Source organism: Bombina bombina, chromosome 5 (assembly GCF_027579735.1).
Source record: "Bombina bombina isolate aBomBom1 chromosome 5, aBomBom1.pri, whole genome shotgun sequence".
Classification (NCBI taxonomy): Eukaryota; Metazoa; Chordata; class Amphibia; order Anura; family Bombinatoridae; genus Bombina; species Bombina bombina.
The window spans coordinates 624,679,364-624,700,280 of NC_069503.1; the positions used below are offsets into that span (position 1 = coordinate 624,679,364).

The 20,917-nt window shown below is 39.1% G+C and overlaps 1 protein-coding gene across 1 annotated transcript in view; it reads left to right on the forward strand.

Moving 5' to 3' along the window:
* The window catches only part of CTNNAL1 (catenin alpha like 1), a 727,303-nt gene that overhangs the window by 674,602 nt on the left and 31,784 nt on the right, over nucleotides 1-20,917 (forward strand). The window contains exons 16-17 of the mRNA XM_053714583.1: nucleotides 19,228-19,284; nucleotides 19,777-19,896. Of these exons, the coding sequence (XP_053570558.1) occupies nucleotides 19,228-19,284; nucleotides 19,777-19,896 (177 nt within the window). The remainder of the gene's footprint in view (nucleotides 1-19,227; nucleotides 19,285-19,776; nucleotides 19,897-20,917) is intronic.

Here is a 20,917-nt window from a genome sequence, read left to right on the forward strand (position 1 = left end):
GTCTCCTTCATTTCTGGGGGATGAGCAGTGAGGGACCGTCTGTTGGGAGACGGTGTCTCCTGGAGGACTGTTGGCTCAGTCGAGTCCATTTGCAGTATCTAGTTTGGCTTCTGGACTGACTGCACTGACTGCAAGTCAGTGTCTTTGGGGCTTTTCCTCTTAAGATTTTCTCAGCTTCGGATGAAGCGGGTTTTTTTATTGGGTAGAGGTTCAGGCCTGGTGCCCTCAGTAATAGAGCTGTTGATGTTGCAAATTGCTGCCTTTTAATTTTAAATTGAATACATTTAAGTTTTTTGTTTTTTTTAACAATGGTTCTTTTATTGTTTGAAAAATATATAATCTTACAGAGATGACAATATTTTTTTTTTGAGAATACACCATTTTAGACGTTTGCTGTATACCCAGATTAAGTTGGTTAAGTGAGATTTGCAGAGTCTTTCTTCATGAAGGTTGGCCAGCATGTTGCAAAGGTCCATTAAGGTTTGGTCTGGCTGCCAATATCTTCTGTGGTGGTCGTTAAAATAGCAATAAGCACTCTGGAGTGCTATTTATATTTGGAAAGACCTGGGTAGGTACAAAGCTGGTGTGTATTCAGTCATTGAGGTTTACTAAGGCAAAACTCCAGGTGTTAACATATTGTGTATTAGAAATTTAACCAAGGTTAGATTCATAATAAAGGAGAACCAGAAGTAATAAAAAAGAAATTTAGTGGGTTTATAGAGAGGGGGAACAATGTACCCGGAAGTAGGGGTAACAGTGAAGGGAAGGGGGGTTGAATTTGCATGTTTGGAATGGCGCGGGTTAGGGTCATGAGACAATTTATGTAATTATTATCAGGTGGCAGAAATCGAGGTGGAAGTCGATGGTGTACCATGGCTGTGAGCGTGTGGGTGATCAGGTTGTGCAAAATGTGAGCGATTTTTAGTGGTTTGGCGTATAGAGTCCCAATAGAATCTAATATCCGCAAAAAATGCAGTTTTATTCCTTTTGTAAAACCCATATTCCTCGAGCAAGAGTATCTTATCTGTTTTCTGTAGCCATTTATCTAGTGTTGGTATTTGAGGTGATTTCCAGTTTTTGCACTGTTAAGCCCTATGCGTATTAGACTATCCCTGCAAATGTGCAGCAGATAGTGACATAGCAGTGCTAAATACAAGTGGTGAGCATCACACTGGAGAGAGTATTGTACCTTCTGCAGCAGATAGTGACATAGGGCTAAATACATGTGGTGAGCAGCACACTGGAGAGAGTATTGTACATAGTGCAGCAGATAGTGACATAGCAGTGCTAAATACAAGTGGCGAGCATCACACTGGAGAGAGTATTGTACCTTCTGCAGCAGATAGTGACATAGAAGTGCTAAATACATGTGATGAGCATCACACTGGAGATGTACCTTCTGCAGCAGATTGTGACATAGCAGTGCTAAATAAATGTGGTGAGCATCACTTTGGAGAGAGTATTGTAAAATGTGCAGTAGATAGTGACATAGCAGTGCTAAATAAATGTGGTGAGCATCACACTGGAGAGTTTATTGTACATTGTGCACCAGATATTGACATAACAGTGCTAAATACATGTGGTGAGCAGCACACTAGAGAGAGTATTGTAAAATGTGCAGTAGATAGTGACATAGCAGTGCTAAATAAATGTGGTGAGCATCATACTGGAGAGTTTATTGTACCTTGTGCAGCAGATAGTGACATAACAGTGCTAAATAGAAGTGGTGAGCATCAGATTGAAGAGTGTATTGTACCTTGTGCAGCAGATAGTGACATAGCAGTGCTAAATACATGTGATGAGCATCACACTGGAGAGAGTATTGTACCTTCTGCAGCAGATAGTGACATAGCAGTGCTAAATCCAAGTAGTGAGCATCACACTGGAGAGAGTATTGTACCTTCTGCAGCAGATAGTGACATAGCAGTGCTAAATCAAGTAGTGCCCATCACACTGGAGAGAGTATTGTACCTTCAGCAGCAGATAGTGACATAGCAGTGCTAAATACATGTGGTGAGCAGAACACTGGAGTGAATATTGTACATTGTACAGCAGATAGTGACATAGCAGTGCCAAATACATGTGATGAGCATCACACTGGAGAGAGTATTATACCTTCTGCAGCAGACAGTGACATAGCAGTGCTAAATACATGTGGTGAGCAGCACACTGGAGAGAGAGAGTATTTTACCTTCTGCAGCAGATAGTGACATAGCAGTGCTAAATACATTTGGTGAGCAGCAGATTATGTGCAGCAGATAGTGACATAGCAGTGCTAAATATATGTGGTGAGAAGCAGATTGAATGAGAGAAGAGCACCTCCTATTTAAACTGAGAAAGAAAAGCACTTCGGTGAAATTTAAAACGTCTGAGTGATTTACATAATTTATTAAATTCTGCGTACAGCTTTGATGTTTAATTGTTATAACACATCTGCAGTACACACACACACACACACACACACACATATATATATATATATATATTATATTATATTATTTATATATATATATATATATATATATATATATATATATATATATATACACATACATACACATATGCAAAATTAGAAGGTGGGTAATACAAGTATGCACTCTGGTGTCATCTTGGCAATAACATCTTCAAGTAAATTTGTGTAAGGTAATTTGGGGAGACAAGCTAAGAGGAGCACAAAGACTAAGGTTATAGTTTGTGTTTAAAGAGTTTCTGATGCTAATGAAGCTGTTTTTTTCTGTATTTCTTGTTATACATTTGTGGCATGGACCATTAATTTGTGGTATGGCAAGTGCTTTGATTTCTGTGACATCCAAAAATAATACATCCCACTGTTGTGATAAATTAAATTTACTTTCATATACTTATCAATCTCAATTTGACAATTAGACCTTGACTAAAATGTGTCCACTACTAAAACGCATTGCGTATATGTGAGACAGAAAGTGTGTTTATGTGAGAGAGAATGTGTGTGTGTGTGTGTGGGCTGTGTATGTGTGTGGGCTGTGTGTGTGGGCTGTGTGTGTGTGTGTGCTGTGTGTGGGCTGTGTGTGTGTGCTGTGTGTGGGCTGTGTATGTGTGTGTGTGTGGGCTGTGTATGTGTGTGTGTGTGGGCTGTGTATGTGTGTGTGTGGGCTGTGTGTGTGTGCTGTGTGTGTGGGGGGGGGCTGTGTGAGTGGGCTGTGTGTGTGGGGGGGCTGTGTGTGTGGGGGGGCTGTGTGTGTGGGAGCTGTGTGTGTGGGGGGGGGCTGTGTGTGTGGGCTGTGTGTGTGTGTGTGGGCTGTGTGTGTGTGTGGGCTGTGTGTGTGTGTGGGCTGTGTGTGTGTGGGGGGGCTGTGTGTGTGTGGGGGGCTGTGTGTGTGCGGGGGGCTGTGTGTTTGTGTGTGGGCTGTGTGTGTGTGGGCTGTGTGTATGTGGTCTGTGTGTGTGTGGGCGGGGTGTGTGTGTAGACTGTGTGTGTGGGCTGTGTGTGTAGACTGTGTGTGTGTGTGTAGGCTGTGTGTATGTGTGGGGGGGCTGTTTGTGTGCTAGGGCCGGCCCTGGCGTCTCTGTAATGTTCTTGTTATCATATGAAAATACATAAAAATAAGGCCCAGTTCAACTCAACTGTTCCTAATTGTCAGCATAATTCTTCATTATATACATAAACAGTTGTTCCAAAGGTACACATGGTATATTGCAATGAATACAATGTTATAGTGCTCCACATTAGTGGATTTATGTGTTTTTTTTTATATATAAAATGTTGTGCATTACCTTAAATTATTGTTGTTCTATTTTTTTTTCGTTTTAAAAGCTGTGGGGCGGGGTTGGGGGCGGAGATTGAGCGGGTTGGGGGCGGAGATTGAGGGGGTTGGGGGCGGAGATTGGACGGGGTTGGGACGGAGATTGGGCGGGGAGAAAGTGGGTCCCATTTTGTCATCCTGCCTTGGGCCCCGCAATGGCTAGGGCCGGCCCTACTTAAGGGGATTTATATATATATATATATATATATATTTGTGTTTACTGTTTTTAGCTGTTTATTTAATAGAGTTAGTTTATACCTCCGGAGCTCACTGTTTTCTATCTCTATGTTCTACAGATGTAGATTTCCTGTCCTCTATGTTCTATATTTTTAGTGGAGGCATGACCATAAGTTGTTGTTTTTACAGTGTACTTGTCCAATTTACATTATGTCGACATCTCTAACTGTATCAATCATATGATCCAATATGTGATAAAGTGGGTGGGTTACCTCCAGACTTATTTAGTAGTTATATATACAGGGTCACAATTCCCATAGACCTAATTATACTTTAATAAATAGTTAATCTATAAGTACTTACAAAAACTACTTGCAAGTATGGATAAACTCAATTTATTCAGTTATTGTGGTCCTCTCATCTATGATCAATTTGGAATTAAAGGGACACTGAACCCAAATTTTTTCTTTCGTGATTCAGATAGAGCATGACATTTTAAGCAACTTTCTAATTTACTCCTATTATCAAATTTTCTTCATTCTCTTGGTATCTTTTTTTGAAATGCAAGAATGTAAGTTTTAGATGCCGGCCCATTTTTGGTGAACAACCTGGGTTGTTCTTGCTGATTGGTGGAAACATTCATCCACCAATAAAAAAGTGTTGTCCAGGCTGCTGAACCAAAAAAAAAAAAGCTTAGATGCCTTCTTTTTCAAATAAAGATAGCAAGAGAATGAAGACAAATTGATAATAGGAGTAAATTAGAAAGTTACTTAAAATTGCATGCTCTATCTCAATCACAAAAGAAAAAAATTGGGTTCAGTGTCCCTTTAATTAAGCCTGATGGTAGATTAAAAGTCTATCAACCTGAGACAAGATAAGGATATCAATTTTCACCACTAGATGGGAGCCAAGGACTAGTTATAGTTTTCTCTGTGCAACAGATTACATTTAGCTTTTTACATCCTTAAGAATGACTTTTTCATCCACCTATCAAAATCTCATTATGGACATTAGTTAATACCTCCTCTGCCCGGATAAGTAACATATATGATTACCCCATAGTATAAGCTATGCCTCTCTCAAAGCTCTTGAAGTATCTCTTATTAGTATTGAATCCTCTATATTATATGTAGTCTTGCTCCCCCACCCTCATAGCTTACTTAGTGAACTGAGGAAAATATATCCAAGTTATATCCTACACCCTCTAGTTTAACTTCCATATGTTTTTCAATACAGAAATAAGCCCTTTCCTAAGTACTATGATTTATATTCTTATAGTTCATTTTAAGACTCAAAGGCTTTTTGTTACTAGATAGACTAACATGCTTCAGCCGGAGCATTAAGTGTTTGATATATACTGTCTGGGAACTGTAAGTCCATCTATAATTTCATTGCTATTGGACGTTTAAATATGGAAATAGATAAAAAAAAACTCCCTAATTTCTTTATAATATATTCTTTTAGTTCATTTTAAGCCTCAAAAGCTTTTCACTAATGGTTAGGATATTATACCTAAGTTGAGGCATTAAATGTTTGATATATAGTCCATTTAATTTTTTTATTGATATTCAATATGCACCCCTCTTATGTATAGTCATGGTATACATAACTGAGACCCAAGAGTGGCAATCTATTTATATACAGTAACTATAAAGAAAAAAGAAGGTGTTGTATTAAGTGTTACATTTCTATGGTGTAAACCATTACTTTCTGATCTACACAGGCTCTAGTTTTGCTTTGTTTTATGAATAATTACTTTAAGCCACTCAAGACGTTTTCCAAATATAACTTATGTACTACATATCTTCTTTTTTTGTATATATGTAATGTCTGCTTTCTCACCTTAATAAAAATTACTGGAAAAGAAAAAGATTATTGTGGAGTGGGGGCAACCTTGTCTTGTGCCATTATTAATATTAATACTACATGAAAGGATTCAGTTAGTGCAAACTTTAGCTGTAGGGCCATTGTAAAGGTGAAAAATATGATTAATCATCAGGTCTCCAAAACCAAAATGTTTCAGGGTGCTATGTAAAAAAAAAAGCCAATTTAACCTGTCAAAGGCTTTCTCCGCGTCAGTAGAGTTCAGGACAGCAGGGATCTGTTGCATTGTTCCATGCTCCATAAGATGTAGCACTCGAACCATGATGTCTATGGCCTCCCTGAGTGCAACAAAACTTGCTTGGTCTACATGGATTAGTGTTGGTAACGTTTTATTGATACATTTGGCAAGAATCTTGGCATATATTTTAATGTCTTCATTTAATAGAGATGAGACGGCAGTTGCCAGTGTCTGTAGCAGGCTTACCCGGTTTGGGGATAACCGAAATGTGGGCTTCTAAAAGGTTGGGTGATAATCGTTCTCCATCGTCTAGTGAATTTAATAGATTCGTAAGCTGTGGGACCAGGATGCTTCGAAATTTCTTATAATATATTGTTGATAATCCGCCTGGGCTTTTGTGAAGAAGGGTGTCATTAATGGCTGCTATTACTTCTTGCGCTGTAATGGGGTCTTCTAATTGTTTCTCAATGTGCTTGGGTATTGTCGGCAAATTGGAATCGCGTTTATTTTGATCTATTGTCTCATGATCAGTAGATTGGGTCAAGTGGGGGATGTTATAAAGATTTTGGTGGAAATCGCTAAATACATTAGCGATTGATCTACTGTCATATATATGTAGTCTGTGGAATTGGAAGGGTGGGATAGCTTGCTGATAAAGTTGTTGTTTGTGGGTGTCTTGAGGGCTCTAGCTAAAAGGGAGCCTGCTTTGTTTCCTTCTGTAAAGTATAGTTTTTTCAGGTATAGTGCTTTTTGGGGCTTCTTTATTTAGTAAGTCATTCAACTCCCGTCTTGTTTGGATAGCTGTAATGTATAATGGTGGTCTTTGGGGGTTTGCTATTTGTACGTTCTAAGTTACGAAGTTGCTGGAGTAACAGATGCTAACGTTTATTGTAGTTTTTTATTAGTATGGATTTCTGTTTTATAAACTTCCCTCGGACTACAGCCTTGTGTGCCTCCCAGACCAGACTAGGGGGCGTGGAGGGAATCACATTGTGTTGAAAATAATCAGTGAGGGTGCATGAAATTTTATCCTTTATTTGGGGTTGTAAAAGTAGTGTTTCGTCCAAACACCAATGAAAGTCTGTGAGAGGTTTATCATCCCAGGCCATGGACAGTGTTACCATAGAGTGGTCCGACCAGGGGGTTGGTAGAATCTTACTAAGGTCTTTTGGTCTATGAAGATATGGTCTATTCTCGAGTAGGATTTTTGTGGATTAGAATACAATGTGTATGTTTTCTGTGAGGGGTGCTGAAATCTCCAAATGTCAAGGGGGGCTGCATCTTGTAGGGCTTGTGATAGCTCCCTGGGAGTTTCTGGGTAGTGTGCTTCTCTTCTTGGAGCGAGCAGTCTAGGAGCGGTTCTATAGCTACATTACAGTCACCTGCGAAAATCACAGTGCCTTATGTTATTCCTAGTAGCTCCTTAACGACTTTTTTTAAGAAAACATGCCTGGCCTGTGTTTGGAGCATAAATATTTACTAACGTGATAGGGCGGTTGTATAGAGTGCCTACAAGTATTATATAGCTTCCCTCATTGTCAGTATATGTGTGTAGGACCTGGAAGGGGGTATTGTGGTGGAAGAGTATCCCTACTCCATTACGTTTTGTGACATTGGAGTTGAAGTAGCCTACCGGGAAGTGTCTGGATGTATATATGGGTTCTGAGTGTTTACAAAAATTTGTTTCTTGAAGGAAGACAATGTCTCCCTTATGTTTGTGGAACCAGTTTAGAGCTATAGATCTCTTTGTGGGCGAGTTGAGGCCTTTTACATTTTGAATAATAAGTATTACTTCAGGAACTGCCATGAGTGAGGATGTGAGTGGTGTTGTGGCTAAATTGTTGATAGCATGTTTCAGCGGATTGGTGGAGGTTTAGTGGGGTGTTATCTTTGTAGAGGTGTATGGGTTCCGGTGGTTAGTATTGTCTGATCAGGACAGCAACTCGGCGACATCGCAGTGTGGTGTAATAAGGGTACCTGATGTTCGGTGGGTGATAATGTGAGCTTCTGATTCTGTCTCTTTTTGTGAGGAAGAGGGGAGGGGAGGAGAAAAGGAGGGGAAGCAGAAATGATGAGATTCTTGTGGGTTAATATCTGCGGATTCATAGAGAGAAAACAAGTAAGAAACATAGAACAACCAAAACCCAATAACAGTACACATAAACATAGTCAGGAACTTCGCTTCAATGCATTTAGCCAAGGTGATGGTGCTCAAATCGGCGAACACTTGTATAGTGTCTCCTTCAAAGGAGATTTGGCATAGCTTTCGCAAGGCCGTCATGATTCTTTCTTTATCTTTAAAGCTTTGGAATCTTATGATTATGTGTCTAGGTGGCTTTTCATCTGGCGGTTTTGGGCACAAGGCCCGGTGAGCTCTTTCCAGTGGTATTATTGATGTATCCTCTTGTAGTATAAACTGGAATAACTGTGTAAGTGCTGTGAGATTTGGGATGGTATTATTTCTCCAACATAGGTGTGTCCGGTCCACGGCGTCATCCTTACTTGTGGGATATTCTCCTCCCCAACAGGAAATGGCAAAGAGCCCAGCAAAGCTGGCCATATAGTCCCTCCTAGGCTCCGCCTACCCCAGTCATTCTCTTTGCCGTTGCACAGGCAACATCTCCACGGAGATGGCTTAGAGTTTTTTGGTGTTTAAATGTAGTTTTTGTTCTTCAATCAAGAGTTTGTTATTTTAAAATAGTGCTGGTATGTACTATTTACTCTGAAACAGAAAAGAGATGAAGATTTCTGTTTGTAAGAGGAAAATGATTTTAGCAACCGTTACTAAAATCGATAGCTGTTTCCACACAGGACTGTTGAGATGAAGTAACTTCAGTTGGGGGAAACAGTGGGCAGACTTTGCTGCTTGAGGTATGACACATTTCTAACAAGACTCGGTAATGCTGGAAGCTGTCATTTTCCCTATGGGAACCGGTAAGCCATTTTCTTAGTTTAAGTAAAAGAATAAAGGGCTTCATTAGGGCTTAAAAAACTGGTAGACATTTTTCTGGGCTAAAACGATTACTTTACTAAGTATTTTTGGCAGATTATTACTTTTAATAGTTGTTAAATCTTGGGGATTGTTTTAATAAAAACGGCAGGCACTGTATTGGACACCTTTTTCACTGGGGGCCTTTTCTAGTCATAGACAGAGCCTCATTTTCGCGCCTCTAATGCGCAGTTGTTTTTGGAAAGCATGGCATGCAGATGCATGTGTGAGGAGCTAAGAACCACTGAAAAAGCTTATAGAAGGCATCATTTGGTATCGTATTCCCCTCTGGGCTTGGTTGGGTCTCAGCAAAGCAGATACCTGGGACTGTATAGGGGTTAAATGTAAAAACGGCTCCGGTTCCGTTATTTTAAGGGTTAAAGCTTTCAAATTTGGTGTGCAATACTTTTAAGGCTTTAAGTTACTGTGGTGAAATTTTGGTGAATTTTGAACAATTCCTTCATACTTTTTCACATATTCAGTAATAAAGTGTGTTCAGTTTAAAATTTAAAGGGACAGTAACGGTTTTATTGTAAAACGTTTTTTGTGCTTTGTTGACAAGTTTAAGCCTGTTTAACATGTCTGAACCATCAGATAACGATGTTCTATATGTATGAAAGCCAATGTGTCTCCCCATTTAAATATATGTGATATATTTGTGTCATAATGTCCAAACAAAGTAGGGATAATAATGCCATAGATATGATATTGCCCAAGATGATTCCTCTAATGAGGGGAGTAAGCATGGTACTGCATCATCCCCTTCTGTGTCTACACCAGTTTTGCCCACACAAGAGGCCCCTAGTACATCTAGTGCGCCAATACTTATTACCATACAACAATTAATGGCTGTAATGGATAATTCTATTGCATGCATTTTTTCCAAAATGCCTACTTATCAGAGAAAGCGTGATTGCTCTGTTTTAAACACTGAAGAGCAAAAGGACGCTGATGATATCTGTTCTGACATACCCTCACACCTATCTGAAGGGGCCAGGAGGGAGGTTTTGTCTGAGGGAGAAATTTCAGATTCAGGGAAAATTTCTCAACAAGCAGAACCTGATATTGTAACTTTTAAATTTAAATTACAACATCTCCACGCACTACTTAAGGAGGTATTATCTACTCTGGATGATTGTGACAATTTGGTCATTCCAGAGAAATTAGGTAAGATGGACAAGTTCCTAGAGGTTCCGGTGCCCCCCGATGTTTTTCCTATACCCAAGCGGGTGGCGGACATAGTAAATAAGGAGTGGGAAAGGCCCGGCATACCTTTTGTCCTCCCCCTATATTTAAGAAATTATTTCCTATAGTCGACCCCAGAAAGGACTTATAGCATACAGTCCCCAAGGTCGAGGGGGCGGTTTCTACTCTAAACAAACGCACTTCTATTCCTATAGAAGATAGTTGTGCTTTCAAGATCCTATGGATTAAAGGTTAGAGGGTTTGCTTAAAAAGATGTTTGTTCAGCAAGGTTACCTTCTACAACCAATTTCATGCATTGTTCCTGTCACTACAGCTGCGTGTTTCTGGTTCGAAGAACTAGAAAAGTCGCTCAATAAAGAATCTTCGTACGAGGAGGTTTTGGACAGAGTTCAAGCTCTTAAATTGGCTAACTCTTTTATTTTAGATGCCGCTTTGCAATTAGCTAGATTAGCGGCGAATAATTCAGGGTTTGCTATCGTGGCACGCAGAGCGCTTTTGCTTAACATCCCTTTCAAGGGTAAAACACTGTTTGGCCCTGACTTGAAAGAGATTATTTCAGACATCACTGGGGGAAAGGGCCACGCCCTTCCTCTGGATAGGTCTTTTAAGGCTAAAAATAAGCCAAATTTTCGTCCCTTTCGCAGAAACGGACCAGCCTCAAATTCTACACCCTCTAAGCAAGAGGGTAATACTTCTCAAACCAAGCCATCCTGGAGGCCGATGCAAGGCTGGAACAAGGGTAAGCAGGCCAAGTCACCTGCCACTGCTACCAAAACAGCATGAAGTGTTGGCCCCCGATCTGGGAAGGATCTGGTGGGGGGCAGACTTTCTCTCTTCACTCAGGCTGGGGCAAGAGATGTTCAGGATCCTTGGGCGCTAGAAATAGTTTCTCAAGGTTATCTCCTGGAATTCAGGGAACTACCCCCAAGGGGAAGGTTCCACGGGTCTCAATTATCTTCGAACAGGCATTCTTACACTGTGTAGAAGACCTGTTAAGCATGGGAGTGATTCATCCTGTTCCATTAGGAGAACAAGGGATGGGTTTTTACTCCAACCTGTTCATAATTCCCAAAAAAGAGGGAACATTCAGACCTATTTTAGATCTCAAGATTCTAAACAAGTTTCTAAGGGTTTCATCGTTCAAAATGGAAACCATTCGAACGATCCTTCCTACCATCCAGGAAGGTCAATTCATGACCACGGTGGACTTAAAGGATGCGTACCTACGTATTCCTATCCACAAGGAACATTTTCGGTTCCTAAGGTTCGCCTTTCTGGACAAGCATTACCAGTTTGTGGCACTTCCATTCGGATTAGCCACTGCTCCAAGGATTTTCACAAGGGTACTAGGGTCCCTTCTAGCGGTGCTAAGACCAAGGGGCATTGCAGTAGTACCTTACTTGGACGACATCCTGATTCAAGTGTCGTCTCTGTCAAAAGCAAGGGCTCATACGGACATTGTCCTAGCCTTTCTCAGATCTCACAGGTGGAAAGTGAACATAGAAAAAAGTTCTCTGTCCCCGTCAACAAGAGTTCCCTTCTTGGGAACAATAATAGTTTCCTTAGAAATGAAGGTTTTTCTGACAGAGGCCAGAAAATCAAAACTTCTAAGCTCTTGTCAGGTACTTCATTCTGTTCTTCTTCCTTCCATAGCGCAGTGCATGGAAGTAATAGGTTTGATGGTTGCGGCAATGGACATAGTTCCTTTTGCACGAATTCATCTAAGACCATTACACCTGTGCATGCTCAGACAGTGGAATGGGGATTATACAGACTTGTCTCCGACGATACAAGTAGATCAAATAACCAGAGATTCACTCCGTTGGTGGCTGACCCTGGACAACCTGTCACAGGGAATGAGCTTCCGCAGACCAGAGTAGGTCATTGTCACGACCGACGCCAGTCTGGTGGGCTGGGGCGCGGTCTGGGAACCCCTGAAAGCTCAGGGTCTATGGTTTCGGGAAGACTCTTCTCCCGATAAACATAATGGAACTGAGAGCGATATTCAATGCTCTCAAGGCTTGGCCTCAACTAGCAAAGGCCAAATTCATAAGGTTTCAATCAGACATCATGACGACTGTTACATATATCAACCATCAGGGGGTAACAAGGAGTTCCCTGGCGATGGAGGAGCATCCGGGGGAGTGGGAACTCCATCTGGAAATCTTTGCCCAAATAACTCAATTATGGGGCATTCCAGACATGGTTCTGATGGCCTCTCGTCAGAACTTCATGGTCCCTTGTTACGGGTCCAAATCCAGGGATCCCAAGGCGACTCTATTGGATACAATAGTAGCACCTTGGATCTTCAACCTAGCTTATGTATTCCCACCGTTTCCTCTCATTCCCAGGCTGGTAGCCAGGATCAATCTGGAGAGGGCTTCGGTGATCTTGATAGTTCCTGTGTGGCCACGCAGGACTTGGTATGCAGACCTGGTGAATGTGTCATCGGCTCCACCATGGAAGCTACCTTTGAGACAGGACCTTCTTATTCAGGGTCCATTCGAACATCCGAATCTGGTTTTCCCCCAACTGACTGCTTGGAGTTTGAACGCTTGATTTTATCAAAGCGTGGGGTTTCAGATCCTGTAATAGATACTCTTATTCAGGCTAGAAAGCCTGTAACTAGAAAAATTTACCATAATATATGGAAAAAATATATCTGTTGGTGTGAATCTAAAGGATTCCCATGAACAAGATAAAAATTCCTAAGATTCTTTCCTTTCTACAAGAAGGTTTGGAGAAAGGATTTTCTGCGAGTTCTCTGAAGGGACAGATCTCTGCTTTATCTGTTTTACTTCACAAAAGGCTGGCAGCTGTGCCAGACATTTAAGCGTTTGTTCAGGCTCTGGTTAGAATCAAGCCTGTTTACAGACCTTTGACTCTTCCCTGGAGTCTTAATCTAGTTCTTTCAGTTCTTCAAGGGGTTCCGTTTGAACCCTTACATTCCGTAGATATTAAGTTATTATCTTGGAAAGTTTTGTTTTAGGTTGCAATTTCTTCCGCTAGAAGAGTTTCTGAGTTATCTGCTCTGCAGTGTTCTCCGCCCTATCTGGTCCATGCAGATAAGGTGGTTTTACGTACTGAGCCTGGTTTTCTTCCGAAGGTTGTTTCCAACAAAAATATTAACCAGGAGATAGTTGTACCTTCTTTGTGTCCGAATCCAGTTTCATAGAAGGAACGTTTGTTACACAATTTGGACGTTGTCCGTGCTCTAAAATTCTATTTAGAGGCTACTGAAGATTTTAGACAAACATCTTCTTTGTTTGTTGTTTATTCTGGTTAAAGGAGAGGTAAAAAAGCAACTTCTACCTCTCTTTCCTTTTGGTTTAAAAGCATCATCAGATTGGCTTTTGAGACTGCCGGACGGCAGCCTCCTGAAAGTATCACAGCTCACTCCACTAGGGCTGTGGCTTCCACATGGGCCTTCAAGAATGAGGTTCCTGTTGACAAAAATTTTTAAATTATATACTTTTGCTTCTTCGGAGGCTATTTTTGGGAGAAAGGTTTTGCAAGCCGTGGTGCCTTCCGTTTGGGTGACCTGATTTGCTCCCTCCCTTCATCCTTGTCCTAAAGCTTTGGTATTGGTTCCCACAAGTAAGGATGACGCCGTGGACCGGACACACCTATGTTGGAGAAAACAGAATTTATGCTTACCTGATAAATTACTTTCTCCAACGGTGTGTCCGGTCCACGGCCCGCCCTGGTTTTTTAATCAGGTCTGATGAATTATTTTCTCTAACTACAGTCACCACGTTACCATATGGTTTCTCCTATATATATTTCCTCCTGTCAGTCGGTCGAATGACTGGGGTAGGCGGAGCCTAGGAGGGACTATATGGCCAGCTTTGCTGGGCTCTTTGCCATTTCCTGTTGGGGAGGAGAATATCCCACAAGTAAGGATGACGCCGTGGACCGGACACACCGTTGGAGAAAGTAATTTATCAGGTAAGCATAAATTCTGTTTTTTTCTGATATTCCCCTGATCCTGAGGTTCTAACGTCGCCCTCTGTTATCCAGATCTTCCACTTGGGTCTGTAGTTACTGTATCATGGTATCATGAGCTTGAAGATAACGGTTTTGTAGATCAACATTGTTGTTGTATTGTTCCATGTCTTCCTCTATTTGTACCACTCTATCCCCCAAATCAGATAAGTCCTTTTTGACTTCTGTTAGTCCATCTTTGATGAGCTTACCCACTTGGGTGAGAAAAGTTGTGAAGTCAGCTTTAGTCAGTAGGTTATGGAGATCTTCTTTCGTTAGGGGGGTAGAGGGATCTTTATCTGGAGAGGTATTTTCAGGACTTTTCATAATTTCTCAGTCTGCTGTGGAGGCTTCCAGCACTTTAAAGAAGTTATTCATTTTGGAGCTAGATGTTACAGGGCCTTTACTGTATTTATCGGGCTGTGGCGTGCATTTTGATGCCATTTAGTTACCCTTGTATATTAGTGAGATAGAAATGGTCGCTTCAGAGGTGTGACGTCTTCAAGAGGCCGTGTTATAGTATTCATTTTGCTTTTGTGAGCCTCAAGATATTTACAGGATTATAGGGTGTGTTCCCTTGTGAGTGAAAAGATATATGAAGGCTTCAATATGTGGCAACAGCCTGCTATATTGTTATATTTATAGACTTTCTAGTAGGTCTGGATATTATAAGGACTTCATATTTTGTTATAAAGCATTAACTGTAATTACATTTGGTGCTAGCAAATCCTGTAATTGTTTTGTGTAGTTGAAAAGAAGCTCACTTACTACATCTTTGTTTTTGTAGGGCTTCTGTGAGGATCATAGTTTTCATGTAAAGTCAGTGCGGTTTTGAAGCTGCTTTGCATGGTATGATTACAACATTCAGTTGCATGCAATTATCACTGGTATGGCTTTTAAGTGCTTATCTAGGCCTATGTTTTTGCCAGGGCGGTCTGTCACTTATATTTCTGAGCACCCAGTCCCAGTGTGGTGAGGTATGGTGTTAGTACCTGATCGCTGGTTTTGTGGGACTCAACGTGCTTCAGGAGAGGTTGTCGGTTATTTCAACTGTTATTTTAACATGGTCATCCAGGCAGTATATACGAGTTAAAAATTGTTTCTGCCTGATTCATTGTGGTCTTAAAGGGACTGTATGCACCAATTTTCATATAACTGCATGTAATAGACACTAATATAAAGAAGAATATGCACAGATACTGATATAAAAATCAAGTATAAAACCTTTTAAAACTTACTTAGAAGCTCCCAGTTTAGCACTGTTGACGAGGTTAGGCTGGGACACCCATTGAAAGAGGCTGGGAAAGCAAGATGAGCAGACACTCCCCCTGCATATGAAAAGGCCCATTGCCTAACCAGTGGTCTAAAAATTAGCACAATGTTATTAAAAATAAGCAAAACTATACACCTTTACAAAAACACTCTCAGATGGGCTATATAAATAGATAATCTACAAAACATTTATGGAAAGAAAAATCTAGTGAACAAAATATGGCCCTGATTTCATTGTGTATTATCCATTTCAAAGAATATGTTTTAAATGTAATTCTATATCTAGTAAATATTGTTATCCTGCATCATATGCAAACCTGTTTATCACTTAGTACAGGTTCCCCTTCCCTTCAATGTTTTCATATTCATTTAATCAGCAATTTGGCAGATCTAATAGGCTTGTCAGGCATATTTTATTTTTTACTCTTTCTAAAGATCAACAATTCTGGCATAGGGAATGGCTGAGTTCTCTTGACAGCCTTCCAGCCTTCCCCCACTGCTGATGTTTTAGGAGTATGAGGAATACAATTGTAGAATTTGTTTCTTAAATAATGGACAGCTCAGACTGCTTCAATTGTATGATTATTTAACCCCTTTGCTACTAGAATTTAAGAGAACTTGCCCAAAATACCAGAGAATGTTTAGCATTTTTGCTATCACTCCATTTAAACAGAAATAGAGCCTTATTTTTATTTATTTTTAATTAGATAACCCAAGGTATTAATCTAGGACCATTTTGGTATATAAATCAGATGGACCTAATTGTCAAACATAAAAATAAGTCCTTCATAAGTTTTCCTTTTACAGACGCAGTGTCTGACTTTATATAAATGAAATGGGGAAACACCTGGGGGTTCCTTCCTTCCCCAACATTTATAAACATGTTTCCTGTTCCAGTTTCTGATTTAGTACTTTAGGAAACCATTCCAAAAGTGGATGGAGCCATTTCAACTGTATTGAAAATAACCACACTTCTTTCAGAGACCCTATGGATAGGAAGATAGAAAGCTATATCAGTAAGGCCTTTCTTCAAGGGAGTCTTCAACCAGCTGCAGTAATGCTTGTGTTACTGAAGTAGCATTACTCTGGTGTGATTCCTTGTCTGAGTTGGTATCAGTTGAATCTTCCTTAGAAGATTTTCAGGAATGTATAAGGTTCTTAAGATTAGCTATATCTTTTATTTGTGATGCAGTAATTAAAATTATTTGCATCAATGCAAAGAATACAGCTTTTACTTTTCTTACTAGAAGGGCATTAGAGTTGAAATCTTGGTCTGCAAACATGGTTTCAAAGTCCAGGTTTTTAACTTTATAGTTCAAGGTAACATGATTAGGTTTGGATTTTATTATTTCCACTGTTACAGGTGGCAAGTGAGCTTTTTTACTCCAGGATCATAAGTGAAGATCCGAGGGTAAATCTAATAACCAGAAGTCAACTTCTCAAAAGTCAGAATCCTCAGTCTTCCTGCAAGCCCAATCCAGTATGGAACAAGTCCAAGAATGATAGGAAATTCCCTTCCAATGCAAAATATGCATTAAGTTGCAGCCCAACCAAGACTCATTGCTGGAAGGGGGCAGGTTGGATCTTTTTTAAGAAGGCCTGGTCTCAGTTTTTTCAGGACCCCCCTTGGCTGATGTAAATTAAATCTCATTGGTGCAGAATAGGTTGTCGATCACAGACTCCTCGAGGGAGATATCTTCCACTTTTATTGCTCCATTGGCTTCTATGGGGGAATATGTTAAAGCGCACAATATCCTAGCTATGGCTTTTTGTACGCATCGGCTTAGCACGCAAGGGAAGACGTTTTACTTTCAACTTATAATACAACCACTACCCAACATGTGCAAAAAGCTTACTTCTAGCAGAGTTGGCACTCAAGTGGGAGTGTTAGATACGCCTCCCCTTGTAATCTAGCCCTAAGTGTTTATGTACAGACAATATTATGCAAAGGATGCCTCTAAAATCCTTTCAGTGTTATGACATTTTTTTATTCAAATAAAGATACATAAGCAACTTGCTGTGTTTTACAGCCCTCCCTAACTCTGCAAACACCAATGTGCCATAACACCATTAGTAACTATCACTAATCCAGATTAATAGATGCAATATAGACCTTCTTAATTGGGAACATTCATGATTCAGATAGAGCATGCACTTGTAAACAACTATCTAATTTACTTTTTTTCTTCTTTTTTTGTTCTGTTCTCTTAAGGTATCCTTTGTTGAAAATCAGGGAGGTAATCTTAGGAGCGTGCACATATCTGCAGCACTATATGGCAGCACTTTTGCGAGAATGTTATACTTTTGCAAGATCACTAGATGGGGAAGCACTTTTTCTTCCATTGAGTGCTCCAGACATGTGCTCGCTACCTACCTAAGCATCATTTTAACCAATAAAACTATGAGAATAAAGTAAATTGGAAACTTTTTTAAAGGGATATTATGAAACACTTTGAGATGGTAAAAAAAATCTGCAATATACTTTCATTATTTAGTTTGTCCACTTGTCCCTGCCTCTAATTGGCCACAATAGAGAAGGAAACCTAAGTTACAAAATGGCAGCTCCCATGATTTTATAGACACTAAAACTTTACACTTATGTTGTCAATATTTAAAAAGATAATGGAACTTTAAAAAGCACATCTACAAGTTTTTTTTCAGACTAATCTTTTGTTTGAATGCATCATTCTATTTAGGGTTTATTTAGTGTTTAATGTTCCTTTAAAATGGTATTCTCTGTCTGAATCATGAAAGAAAGGTTTTGGGTTTCATATCCCTTTAAGATCTGCAGATATTATGTTGTCTGTCATGTCATAATTTTTAACCAATTTTAACAACAATTTTGGTAAAGTCAGATTGAAGCATTTATTAATTTACTTTAAATTAAAATTATTTAAAGTACCCTTAAATACAGAAGATTTCCATAATCAACAAATGCATGATAAAAAGACAATGCAATAATACTTGAATTTCAAATGAGTAGTATATTTTTTCTGACAATTTTCTCAATTGCTACCCCTTTCCCTGCCCCCTGTATCATATGACTACATCAGCCAATCACAAAATGTGTATGTTTGTGTGTATATATATATATATATATATATATATATATATATATATGCATGTATATATATATATATATATATATATATATATGTTTACAAACTCTTGCACATGCTCAGTAGGAGCAGGTGCCTCAGAAAGTGTGAGTATAAGAAGACTGTGCACAAATTGAAAATGGAAGTACATTGGATTTTTTTTAATTACATGCTCTAGTAATAAATGTTTAGTTTTGATATTAGTATCCCTTTAATTAGTCATGCTTAAAGCACACAGTTTTGAGGTGAGTTACTGTTTCTAAAGATGTCATTTTTCTGTTTCTTTTATGTACTTCACTATGTCATAGAAAGTGTAATGTTATTGTTGTAGGGGATGTCAATACTCATAGTATTGATAATGTGTGATGTTATTAATGATGTCATCACTGATGGCACAACAAAAATCTCCCAGTGGTGGGGGATGAATTTCTTGTCTTTTGAACCTTTGATAACCTAAGCTATGGCATATGAATTTTCAGTTGATATTATATATCCATTACATAAAATATTGTATGTCTGTAATACCATATATGCCAAAGAGATCCTTCTGTTTATATGTAGCAAGAACTCTTATCCAGGGGTCAAATGAATAACACATTTCTTCTAACATACATAGACCATAATCTGTAGTTTATGATATTTGCTTTTATTTTGTAGGTTTTCTCCGCTGCTGGGTTGAAGCTTTCCTCTATTCTCCATGCCTTTTCTAATCAGGTAATGTGCAATATACACTGTTAGTAGCAAACTCAGATCAGGAAAATGTTACTTTTAATTATATATTAATTACTTGTTGGTATGAATCAGGCTTTTTTTTAAATGCACATATTTGTACAGAATTACTCAAAAATATTTAACATTTTTGTTCCTATATGAATAAATTAGGGGCTTTAAAAACTCTCAAATTTTGTACAAAATCTCTGAATATCTCTGGATCAGATTTTAAATGAAAAGTTATTACTTAATTTGGGTACCTACCACAGATTTCCTCATAGCACTTCCAAAATCAGCCATCTGTATTCCTGCTGTCTGCACAAAGAATATTTACTTTTGAGCAAAAAGACAGAACTACCAATGATTTTTGTAAGATTCCCATTAGACACATACATAGACAGAGATATTTTTATACAAAAATACAAAAAGCATCACCAGTTTGGTTCCTATAGCCGCAGTTTTGCAAACTAATTCTAATCTCCGATTGTCTCCCAGCTTGAAGATGACGACAAACCTTTACTCCTACTGGAAATTGAAAAACTTATCCCACTGAGCCAGCAGCTGCAGATAACAGCCAGGACGCCTGTGCAGGGTAAAACCGCTACTTTCACAAAGGTATGCTATTGTCCGTTCCACTTCTGTCAAAGGGGCAGTATCAGAAAGCTGGGAGGTGAGCTTACAAGTAGCCCTCATGTTGAGAAGCATTTTACTGTGGTTAAATCATAAAGCTTTTCCTTTTTCTAATCCAGTACGACATTGCTCTCACACAGAGTAGCCATTCCATGTAACTTTACAAGGGTACTGCTGATATTTGTTAAGAACAATTAAAGGGCCATTCATTTTATATATGTGCAGTATATATCAGCAATTAAACATGAATGCAAAAAGATTTACATATAAAATAAATGTTGGAAAATCCTTTCAATGTATTACTTTAGTATGACATACAAGGTGTTGCAAATAAAGAATAAACAACTTGAAGCTCCATGTGATTTGTTTTTTCTGTTATCCCTGGATTGAGTTTGTGCACTGCTCGAAGCAATCACTCTTTTGCATGTAGCGGTTTTCGTAATTAAGCTACAACCACTCTAGGGAAACTGGAACAAGCAGAATTTTCAACTGATATTTACTGCAAAAAGCAAATAAATAATAAATATAAATAATACATTTATATTGCAATTATCCATAAGTAAACCTCATTCGCTTCATTTCTATAGGTGTATTAGAAATGACAATAGTAAGCACAAATAGTGTTTTCAAAGGTGTTGAAGAGAAAGCAGTATTTTGAATAATGTCTGTGCTACACTTAACCGATTGCTTGTAATAGCTTGAAGTTGTGCTTTCCATTGAAATCAAGGGCATGCTATATATTTAGTGCATCTGTAAAAAATCCCATGGTAAACTGACAACTTGCAATACCAAATTGAACACTACTGATTGCATAAAGCCCAGCGTAAAATAGTGAACTGAGCACAATCATTAGTGCTTACCTTGTAACGTAGCCCTTTATAGAGGATTCAAAAAACGTATTCAATTTTAAAGGGGCATTATAGTAAAATAAGGACATTCTCTAATCCGTTAGAGAATTTCATTTTAAGACTATAGCTCCTAGACTAATAGGGTCAAAAACACAGTA